We start from the raw sequence: 12,217 nt of genomic DNA, 5'->3' as shown, positions 1-12,217 counted from the left end.
GCTAAGAATTTACTGTTCCACCGTTTCCCCATTTGCTGGTTAATTGAACCAAATGATTAGCAGGGACTTCAAATGGACTGTGCAAAGTGGAAGCATCTGGGATGTGCAACATTACGTCTAAGTAAAGGAGACATTTCTGTCTTCAACTGAAGACAAAATGCACTACTAACTAAATCTACAAAGAGAGGGATTTCTCTTTATGAATGAATGCCTTTATTGTCATAAAGCATTATATACATTTGCCGTGCAGCTCTCTCTCTCTCTCTCTCTCTTTCTCTCTCTCTCTCTCTCTCTCTCTGTCAATGATCAATGCCAAGAGAATGCCATGTTCCCAACATCCTCGAGGGCACAAAGCACGCACGCACGCACGCACACATGCACGTGCGTGCACACACACACACACACACACACACACACACACACACACACACACACACACACACACACACACACACACACACACACACACACACACACACACACACACACACACACACACACACACACACACACACACAGTGCATATAAACACATATTAATACTCATTATCATTCAATGAATGGGTGGAGTGATAAAATTGAAAAGTGTAATATATCAGCTAGGTGTTTGTTTGAGCTGTAAGTGAACACAGGTGGGGGGGGGGGGGGGGGGGGTTATATTATAGGAGCTAAGCATTCAGGTAGACAGACACCCAATTCTGTCAACACAACGTACGACACCATTATCCCGGGCAATGACGCATCACCAAGGTAACAGCCAGCCTGAGAGCCAGCACACATTATGGGACCTAAATGATTTGGACTACTGTGTGCAGCAAGTGTTTTCTTCCTAGGATGGTTTGGAGGCGAGGTCAGTGGTGGAAGAAGTACTCACATGTTTTACTTGAGTCAAAATATCAATACCACACTCCGTTACAAGTTAAAGTCTGGTATTCAGAATTTGATTAAGTAAAAGTACAGAGGTATTGGCATCAAAATATACTAAAAGTACCAAGTACTCAATAGCAGATCTACAAGCTCACAAACACGTCGCGTGAGCTTGTAGATCAGCTATTTTCAAATAGCCTAAATATATAGAGAGCTGTGGTTAATGTATGTTTAGTAATACAAATCTAAATCTAAAAAGTATAACTAGCGACTAAAGTTTTCAAATAATTGTAGTGGAGTAAAAGTACAATATTTTCCTCAGAGATGTAGGCTAGTGGAGTAGAAGTAAAAGTATTGAAAATTGGAAATACTCCACTAAAGTAAAAAAAATACCTCAAAATTCTACTTAAGTGCAGTATTTGACAGTACTTAGTTACTTTACACTGCTGGGCAAGGGGCCCTCGTTTTAAATCATACACATCCTCACCCCGAAGGAAGGCACGGGAAACCTCTACTCAGCATTTAACATTCAAATCATGGAGAGACAGGGCATGGATCATTTTAATATTCATTAGCATCTTGTCTACAGGGGGTAAGAACAGAGGGGGGAAAAAAGGATGATGAAGTGATAGAGAACAGAGAGAGAGAGAGAGAGAGAGAGAGAGAGAGAGAGAGAGAGAGAGAGAGAGAGAGAGAGCGAGAGAGAGAGAGAGTGATAGAGATAGAGACTGACTGATGCCTGAAGCTTCCAGAGGGACAGCTCTCCTTTTTCTCTTGTCTTTCAATACAGCATTAGCTCCTGCTCTTTCGTTCTCTGCCTTATGTCTTTGCCTAGAGTGCTTTCACAAATTAATGGCATTGCACGGAGAACATTAGCTTGGTAATGAAAGATGTGACACAAATGGATGGAGTGTGGGGCCATAGACAAGGAATAATTCATAAAATAGGATAGAATATTAACTGAAAAAAGGATGACGAATTGAAGAGATAACGTGACTTTCCTTTTTGACGCAGGGAGTCCTCCAGTGTTAATTTACCGGTTTTAATTTACCTCTGAGTGTACAAATGAAACCAAATGGATCCGTCCATTTGGTTTCACTCAGTACGAGCAATTGTATTCTTGCTCTGTAAAGCACTTTGAGCTGCATTTCATGTCATGAAAGGTGCTATACAAATAAAGTTTATCATTATTATTATTATGATCTTCTCTTCATGTTCCACCCTCAGGGCCCATGGCCACTTCTGACACAGGCTGAGCACACCTGCCCTTTCATCTTCAGGGATAGGGCCTTGGATGTTAGAAAGGGCATGAGTTCCCTTAAAGGGATACTTCACTTTCGGGTCGGGGAAACATTTAAAAAATATATTAAAAATAAATGAAAAAAGTAATGGAAAATTCATGGCCCCCTCACGCATTAGAGTGTCCTACTAATGTGTGAGGGGGCCTTAATTTTGCCATAACTTCTTTCATTTTTTTTATATATATTTTTAATGTTTATTTTATGTGAAAGTGAAGTATCCCTTTAACCTTTTTCATCCACTTCTCACCCTTGTGGTCACCGAGCACAATGATAATTATCCAAGAATCAGACACATAAAAAGCCTCATTATCAAAGAGCAACACACAAACAGCCCCAGAAACACACACACACACACACACACACACACACACAAACACAACCTCATTATCCAAGAACCGCATTCATAAAGACAACCTTGTTATCCAAGAACCACACACACACACACACACACACACACACACACACACACACACACACACACACACACACACACACACACACACACACACACGCTGCTAACAGGTGAGAGCCATGCTGGTGATATAGACATCACCCTCATGGGTACCCTATACCCTAGGGCCTATACTATACAGTGTGCTGAATCTGATAACATGCTAATGCTAACAGACATGAAGGGGTCTTGGCAGCTGTGCTAGTGATTTAGACATGCACCTTGAGGCCTAAACAGAGTAGATGTGAGACAGTGAAGTTTAACCAACCACAGTTGAGCAGATTAATGAGCTCATTAGTTTGATGAATATATTTCTCTCTTCATTAGTCCGCAAGCTATACATTATTCTATCAATAGCTTCAGGCCCAGGGGAGAGAGAAAGTGGGGGCGGAGTATGTTGTATTATGTATGTGTGTGGGTGTGCGTCCGTGCATTCGTATATGATCAGTTTTTCTCAAAGCCGTTCTGCAGATGTTTGGGAGAGTCCAGCTGTTGCTGAATCTAACGAGAAAACATCACTCCAGTATTGGACTAAACTCAAGTTAAGTTCTTCAACACATTCACCTTCACTACATGCAACAGTTCAACACAATAAAAACATGTCAAACTCTCATAGAGAAAAAACACAAAGAACTGCCATCGATCCATGCAATATGAAAACCACACACACACACAAAGTGCTACAGTGAGCCTGATCAATACCGCCGGTCGTTGACCATCACCCACATACTGACAGAATGACATGACATGCATAGTGACAAGGCACACACACTCACATGCACATATGCCGCACACACACCACACACACACACACACAGACACAGACACACACACACACACACACACACACACACACACACACACACACACACACACACACACACACACACACACACACAACTCCCTATAACAAGCGTAAAGAAAGCTGTCAGACTTTGCCAATAACAAACCACAAGTGATTCCATTCTAATGCATTATTTGTCATGAACAGTATTAACAGTATTATTAATGTCCTTAATATGCAGACATGCAATGTCCAGTCACCTCTGTATTGAATGTAAACAATACCAAAAAAATTAAAACAACTTTGTTTAAAACAAATCTACATGCAATCCAGTCCAAAGCTAATTTATCCAAATCTAATCCAGTACAACAGAGTCCCAAAGAAAACAAGACTAATCATAATCCAAATCTAATCCAGTCCAAGACAGACCCAAATAAATTACTAATCCTAATCCAAGTCTTGTCAAGTCCAAATCTATCCAACTTGAATGTATCACAATACAGTTCTAAAGCCAACAAGACTAATCAAAATCAAAATCCAGTCCAGTCCAAACCTAGCCAAAGCCAATACAACATGCCCCAAACTCTGGTCCAAGTCCAATCTTGTCCTGCATAATCTAATCCAGATTCATCTAAACCATATCCATTATGACCGTATCACAACACAGGCCCCCCTAAAATCAACTCCACACATTGTCTACCACAGTGTTAATATGATCAGTATGTACCTGGGGTGTTGAGCAGTCTGGACATGCGGCAGCTGTAGGAGATGAACTGCTGACAGTGTTCTGCACTGGTGGTGATGGCCGTCACCTTGGAAACACAAAGAATGAATAGATTCTCATTTAATCTGAGTTAAGCAGACTGGTTAGAAGCTCTCTGTGGGGGGCACGGTGGCACAGTCGGTAGTGCTGTCGCCTCACAGCTAGAAGGTCCTGGGTTCGATTAAAAAAAAATCTCTTTCCCTAGATTCCTTGGGTCATGACGCATCTCCCCATATAGGCCACGCCCATTTGCGTCAGGATAGATTTTCCGCCATTTTGAATTTTCTTCAAAACATACTTTTAGCTCCTCCTCCCACATATTTTCTCCAAATTTCACAAAAATCAGTACACATGATCTCTGGACCCATGCGATAATCTGGACCGAAACAGAATTTTGATAGTCCATACCGTTCGTCCGTAAATGGCTTCCAAAGTTAGCGGAAGGGGCTCGTTTTACAAAAAAGGCCACAAATCACGAACGAAACGTCCAGTCAATCCCAAATTTTAATCACATGTCAAGGGTGGTTTACTCAACAAATCCCCAAAAGCATTTCCACTTTGATCCATAGGGGGCGCCACAAATGCTCAAAATGTAACCGTTTGATGCAAAAACCTTATTTTGGGGGATCAATCCTCTCAAAATGAAACGCAAGTGATCTCAGGAGTTACGTGACAATGTAATTGGCACAGCCTCCGACGGTATTCCTCCCAGCGTATTCCTCAAGTCCCGGCGGCAGCGACCCGCGACTAGCGTCGGTGCAACCACACTCTGCAATTGCCCTGAATTGCGACGCGTCTAGTTAGAAAATGTTCTAGTGTGTGTGTGTGTGTGTGTGTGTGTGTGTGTGTGTGTGTGTGTGTGTGTGTGTGTGTGTGTGTGTGTTTACCTGGTCCATGGAGGTACTGTAGTTGACCTGGATGACAGTGCGTCTCTCTCTGCTAGAGCCAGTCACTGTGGTCTGAGCTGGAAGGTTGTTCATCACTTTGGTCCACACTTTGTCCTCTACACACGCACACACGCACACACGCACACACACACACGCGCAAACACACACACGCACGCGCGCACACACACACACACACACACACACACACACACACACACACACACACACACACACACAATACAACTTAAACACTGTTAGAATTCTGTGTTCATTAAAGACATCATGAAAACGCATATTTCTTTGGCTTGCTTTATTTTAAAGTTTTCGTCTGGAACGGAGGCATGTTGTGCTTCAACCAATCACAGTCAGCGGCAAACCGTACCCTGCCCCCTCCCCCCGGGCTATGGGATCGATGAGCAGCTCATAGCACAGCTGTTAGTGTCTCGCCGTGCAGCACAAGGCAGAGAGAGTTATGTCAATCAGGAAGAGTGTCTATACTTCTGTGTGTGCTCTGTGTGTGTGTGTGTGTGTGTGTGTGTGTGTGTGTGTGTGTGTGTGTGTGTGTGTGTGTGTGTGTGTGTGAGTTAAATGTCATCAGTGGCTTTAGCTGTGTTGTCATGGAAGCCCCATGTAGGCACGCACGCACACGCACACGCACACGCACACGCACACGCACACGCACACGCACACACGCACACACACACACACACACACCTGTCATGTTGCAGCTGACTTTGAAGGGGCCGAGGGGTCCACTGCCGTCAGGGTCAATCCAGTAGGAGTCAGAGGACCTGCCCAGGTGTTTATAGGCCTCACAGGACGACTCATATATGGCTGTTAGAGAGAGAGAGAGAGAGAGGAGAGAGAGAGAGAGAGAGAGAGAGAGAGAGAGAGAGAGAGAGAGAGAGAGATTGTTAAGACTGGATGCCCCTGGCAGCCCCTATAGGCTGTGTTGTTACACCCTTGAACTGACTGATATTGCCATCCTTGGTACCATGCACTCTGACTAGTGGGACTAATAATTCATTAATGAATTCATTGATTACTCGATGAATTTCTTGCTTGATTGATTGATTGATTGAAGTACACACCAATTTCATTGAGGTACACACCAACATGTGTGTGAATGTACTAAACACAACTCTTTGCTTAAATCTTTATCACACACACACACACACACACACACACACACACACACACACACACACACACACACACACACACACACACACACACACACACACACACACACACACACACACACACACACACACACACACACACACACACACACACACACACACTGCATTTCTGCATTGCCATCTTTTACTTTGTCTACTGTGTTTTTTTGTCTTTTTGTGCACAGAGACCCCTTGGGGTGATGCACTACAAATAAAAATAAACTGAAAATAAACTTATTTTGGTGAAAAACAACTCCAACGAGTCACGTGGGAACGCCGAGCAAGATGGCTGCACTCTGATAGAGCTCCGTAAACCCCACCACTAAATGTAAACTTATTCGACGCTATTTACTCCACCTTTCCTGATTTAAAAGGGTGAAACTACTTGATACATAATCCGTTGCTTACTATTACCAGTTTGAGGCTATATGGCTACCACCAAATCTAAGTATTTCACGAGGGGAAACTCAACAACACCGCGCTCAGAGACGCCGCCATTAGCGCAACAAGAAGCTAATACAATGGAAAAGCTAATGGCTGAAATCACCAAGATGAGTGCTACAGTACTTTAAGCTCGGTGGCTACAGATGTATCCACGATTAAAGCAACAACAGCAGAGCTAGTCCAAAAAGTGAACGAGATTCAGGAGAGAGTGACGGTTGCAGAGGAAAGAATCTCTACATTGGAGGATGACGCGGCGCATCTGAGCTCGGCTAGTGTGAGACACGACCAGCTCCTGGAAACCATGTGGAACCGAATTGAAATGTTGGAAAATCGCGGTCGACGCAACAACGCTAGACTGATCGGCTTGAAAGAGGGTCTGGAAGCTGACGATTTGGAGAAATGCATGCAACAGATCCTGACCGAGGGGTTGGGGATCGAATGGAGTGCGGAATATGAGATTGAGAGAATACATCGTGTGCCAGCTATTAGACCTGACCCGACGCGACCACCCAGGGTTGTGGTGGTTCGCTTTCTGTGCTCCTCTGCGAGGGAGAAAGTTTTGCAAGCGGCCAAGGCAAAGAGGGGAATTCAATCGTGGAATGGATGTAGGCTGTCAATTTTCCCTGACATGTCCAAAGAGCTAGCTGATAAGAGAAAAGGGTTTAATACAGCCCGAAAATTACTCCGAGAAATCGACGTCAGGCACACGCTCGCTTTTCCGGCTATTTGCGTTTCACATGGAAGGGGAAGAAGCTGGAATTCACGTCCAGTACGAGCGCGGAGAAGTTCATCAACCAACGTTGTATGCGCAGTGAGTCCATCCACAGTGAGCGTCTGTCGGACACACACACTACTGAAGAAGATTGAAACCAGGGACTGTGTGATGGACTGGATGAGTCAAAAATTTGGTGGAGCATAATACATTGTCATTCAGGTATGGTGGGGGGAGGGGGGTGGGTGAGAGTCGCAGCCTGAAGTTATCTAGCCCATAGTTTCACTAGGTTAAGTGGGTTGGCTGACGTGCAACGCACCGCGCGGACCAAATTGGTTTGCCTTTTTTCTTTGTTTTTCTTTTTTGGTGTGTGTTTTTTGATATCTGTCCGTAGCTAGACGTTATTTGGACAGGGAATTTTTATTTTATTTTTATTTAGTTGTTTGCCCCTCGTGAAGGGAGGGTTTTGGATATGTTTAAATATTTTGATATCAAGTGTGTAACTATATTGATGGTACAGCAACAGCATGTTTATTTTTGTGTATTTTTTCTTAGAATTAGCCTTCTGAGATGCTTAATATATGAAGGTATATGGAAAGGATGTGAATATGGTTACGTTTATTTCATGGAACATTAATGGCTGTGGGAACCCGGTTAAGAGAAGGAAAATATTGACCTATCTTAAACATAAACAAGCTGATATTGTGTTTATACAGGAGTCGCACCTTAAGGATGAGGAAGCTATAAAATTTAAACGAGGTTGGGTGGGACAGGTATTTTTTTCTTCATTTAACAGTAAACAAAATGGGGTAATTATTTTAATTAACAAACAATTGAGTTTTGTAATGCTAGGAGAGACCAAAGATAAAGCTGGGAGGATAATTTGTGTAGATGCTTTGATTAATGGTGTTAAAGTGATTTTGTGTAATGTGTATGCACCCAATAAGGATGACCCAGCATTTATTAATGAGGTGAACAACATTTTAGGTGCTAAGGAGGGCCATATAGTGGCAGCAGGGGACTGGAATCAGACTCTCTGCCCTGTTTTGGACAGAAGCAAATTTAGGGCAACAGCGCCCCCAAGAGACCGGGCAGCGCTACACATGCTAATGGAAGATGTAGGTTTGGTTGATGTATGGAGGCTGGTTAATCCTTGTGAAAGGGAATACACTTTCTATAGCCATTGTCACCAAATTCATACTAGAATCGATTATTATTTAATTTCCAAATCCATTATTAAAGATGTAATTGATAGTAAAATTGGCACAATAGCATTATCAGACCATGCATTGGTTGAACTTGACGTTGACCTGAACACTGAGACTGGTAGAAAGGGGAGATGGAGAATGAATACTATGTTACTGCAAGATGACATATTCAGTGTTAAACTGGCAGAGGACTTGACGTCTTTTTTTTTAATTAATTTGGGGTCAACCGAAAGGATTGCCACGGTGTGGGATTCGTCCAAGGCATATATTCGAGGTATATTAATAGCACAATCATCTAAAAAGAAAAGAGAAAGCATTGAACAAGTATGTAAACTTGAAGGTGAAATTGGTGCATTAGAAAAAGATTTGGCAGAACATTACACTGAAGATGTATATCAAGAACTATGCAAATGTAAATTTCAATTGAATGGGATATATAATAAGAAAACAGAATATGCATTATTTAGGCTGAGGACAAATTTTTATGAAGGGGGAGAGAAGACTGGCAAACTCCTGTCTCGACAATTAAAACAAAAAGAGAATAATAGTGTTATTCATGCAATTAAAAAGGGAGATAATATAGTATCATCATCTAAAGAAATCAACCAGGTATTTCAACAGTTCTATGAAAATTTATATACATCTACCGCTAACTACCAGCAGAGCGAGCTAGAAGATTTTCTTTCTAGGATAAATCTGCCCACTATGACCACACAACAAGCTGAGTCCCTTGATGCACCTATTACTGAACAGGAGGTCAGAAATGCTATTGCAATGATGAAAATGGGGAAATCACCGGGTTTGGATGGTTTTCCCATTGAATATTATAAAAAATGTATAGATATATTGGCCCCTATTTTGACTAAAGTATATTCAGAAGCATTTAATTTGGAAACATTGCCAAGCACTTTTAACGAAGCACTAATAACCTTGATTCCTAAGAAAGACAGGGACACCACAGACCCATCAAATTATAGACCTTTAAGTTTAATTAATGTAGATTGTAAATTATTGACCAAAATACTAGCCTTACGGCTGGACAAGGTACTACCAGACATTGTCCAGGCTGACCAAGTTGGTTTTATTAAAGGTAGAACCTCAAGTGATAACTTGAGGAGGTTGCTACACCTCACGTGGCGGCACGCGTCGGGCGCCATACCGGTCGCCGCCTTCTCTCTGGATGCTGAGAAGGCTTTTGATAGAGCAGATTGGGGGTTCCTGTCAGCTGCCATGTCACGCTTTGGTTTTGGTCAAGGTTTCAAAACTTGGTTTAATATTTTGTATAAAAACCCAAAAGCTGCAGTGATCACAAACGGTTTCATCTCCCCATTTTTCAATCTAACAAGGTCGGTGAGGCAGGGCTGCAGTCTTTCGCCGTTGTTCTTTACGATTTTCCTAGAACCCCTGGCAGCCATGATTAGAGCTAATACAGCGATAAAGGGGGTGGAGGGAGGGGGGAAAGAGCATAAGCTGATGTTGTACGCGGACGATATATTATTACTGATAACGGACCCTGCTAACTCCCTCCCTGCCTTGATGGATACTATTCGGACATATTCGAGCTTATCTGGTTATAAGATTAACTGGAGTAAGTCTGAGGCCATGCCGATATCTAAATCATGTTACTCACATACAGTGTCTCAATTTGGCTTCAGATGGGTTCCTATCGGAATTAAATATTTAGGGGTTAAACTTACTTCAGATTTGGACAAAATTGTCACACTAAATTATGAGCCATTACTGAATATGATAAAAAATAATTTGGAAAAGTGGGGTGCGCTGAAACTGTCTCTATGGGGTAAGGTGAATGTTATCAAAATGGTGGTTGCTCCCCAGTTTAATTATATTTCAACAATGCTTCCACTAAATATCCCAGACAAGATTTTTAACACATTCCATGCCAGAGTTTAATCTCATAATGTACTCACCAGTGCCAGCGTTTTATTGTTGTTTTTTAGTTTTTTTCATGTCGCCACAGACCTCGCTAAATAAGTTAAAAGTGCGCGTTCATTTGGTTCTAAACACACAGCGGATCCGTGAGAAACGGGCAGCGAAAACAGTTTCCAAATCCGAAGCTACAGTCGATCAACGGTAAACAGTGATCAGCGAGGAGAAAAACAACAACCAGAGAAAATCGAGTTTTAAACAGGATCCCAGACAGGAAGCGGATACGATCGAAAAAAAAGGAACCCGAATAATTCCGTTTCCGACCGGAAACCGGAAACGGAAATGGATCAAAAAAAATCGGAAAGTGCACCTGGGGCACTTAACATGGGAATCGGCGGTTCGCGTAGATCTACGCGACTGGCACGCTGCGGCTTTAAATAGGTTCGCGTAGATCTACGCGACTGGCATGCAATGTGTTAAAGAGTATGACAAAATTATTAGAGATTTTCTTTGGGAAAAAAAGAAGCCTAGAATCAAACTGAGTAAAATGTGGACGCCTAGAGATAGAGGTGGCCTTGGCTTACCGGATATGAGGACATACAATATATCCTTTGAAATAGCTAAACTGTCCAAACACTGGAGCGGGTTAAATCCAGACTTAGACTAGGTAATCATCGAGAGAAATCTGTCTTCACCATTCCGCCCAATTGCCGTTCTGTCACAGTCAGTGAGGAAGGAGCCCAATCTGAATCCTATAATTTCATACTCAAGGAGTGTATGGGGTAAAATTCATAAAGCATATAAATTGCCACATTATAAACAATTATACTCTTCACTTTGGAATAATCCTAAAATATGTATTGGGAAGACAAAGATACATTGGAAAAAATGGCAGACAGCAGGGGTTAATACTATTGGTGATTTATTTGAGAATGGGGATTTTATAACTTATTCAAATTTAAAAGAGAAATATGACCTTGGAAATGATGGTACATTCTGGAAATATTTACAAATGAGACACTGTCTCGGTAGTACATTCGATGCTGGTGAAAATTCACTTGCTAGATATTTAGAATTGCCACATGAATGTCATACTGCATCTGTTTTTTATAAAATGTCAAAACAACTGCTGGGGGATACATGTGACGGTCTCAAACTGATTTGGCAGAAGGATTTGGGTATTGATATTGAAGACGATCATTGGAAGAGAATTATAGCAAATGTAGGAAGTGGGATCAGAGAAGCAAGAGGGAAATTTATTCAGTATAAAATAATTCATAGATATTATTTTACACCGACTAGATTACTTAAAATGGGGATAGCAGATAACAATACATGTTGGAAATGTAATGAAGAGGTTGGCACGTATATGCATATGATATGGGATTGCCGCATGGTGTATCCATTCTGGTGTACAGTTTTAAAATATTTGGAGAAATGGGTGGGACTCACTCTATCCCCACAACCGCGGCTCTGCCTATTGGGGACAGGGCAGCGGTTCCTGGGATAAATAACAACGAATTCACTATTGTGAAAGTTGGACTTGTTACAGCTGCCAGAATACTGCTGCGGAATTGGAAGACCCCTAGGACACCTGGGCTTAAAGAATGGAATGAGGAAATGATTAAGATTACATCATACGAATATATGTTGGGTAGAGTGAATGGAGAAAAAAAGATGAAGGACACATGGGACAGATTTTGGATATATATGAACCTTCTCTGATATTGGGA

General features: G+C 42.0%; 1 protein-coding gene across 1 annotated transcript in view; it reads right to left on the bottom strand.

The window, feature by feature from the left end:
- Window positions 1–3,155: 3,155 nt before the first annotated feature.
- LOC308077608 (contactin-associated protein-like 2) overlaps window positions 3,156–12,217 on the bottom strand; it is a gene marked incomplete at both ends in the record, with an annotated part of 44,596 nt that continues 35,534 nt past the window's right edge. The window contains 4 exons of the mRNA XM_080418355.1: window positions 3,156–3,187; window positions 4,130–4,214; window positions 5,053–5,168; window positions 5,767–5,886. Coding sequence (XP_080274481.1) covers window positions 3,156–3,187; window positions 4,130–4,214; window positions 5,053–5,168; window positions 5,767–5,886 — 353 coding nt within the window. The remainder of the gene's footprint in view (window positions 3,188–4,129; window positions 4,215–5,052; window positions 5,169–5,766; window positions 5,887–12,217) is intronic.

Source organism: Gymnoscopelus braueri (assembly GCF_963280865.1).
Source record: "Gymnoscopelus braueri genome assembly, chromosome: 21".
Taxonomy (NCBI): Eukaryota; Metazoa; Chordata; class Actinopteri; order Myctophiformes; family Myctophidae; genus Gymnoscopelus; species Gymnoscopelus braueri.
Note: the sequence above shows the minus strand (reverse complement) of the source record. Positions and strands in the feature narration are given on the sequence as shown.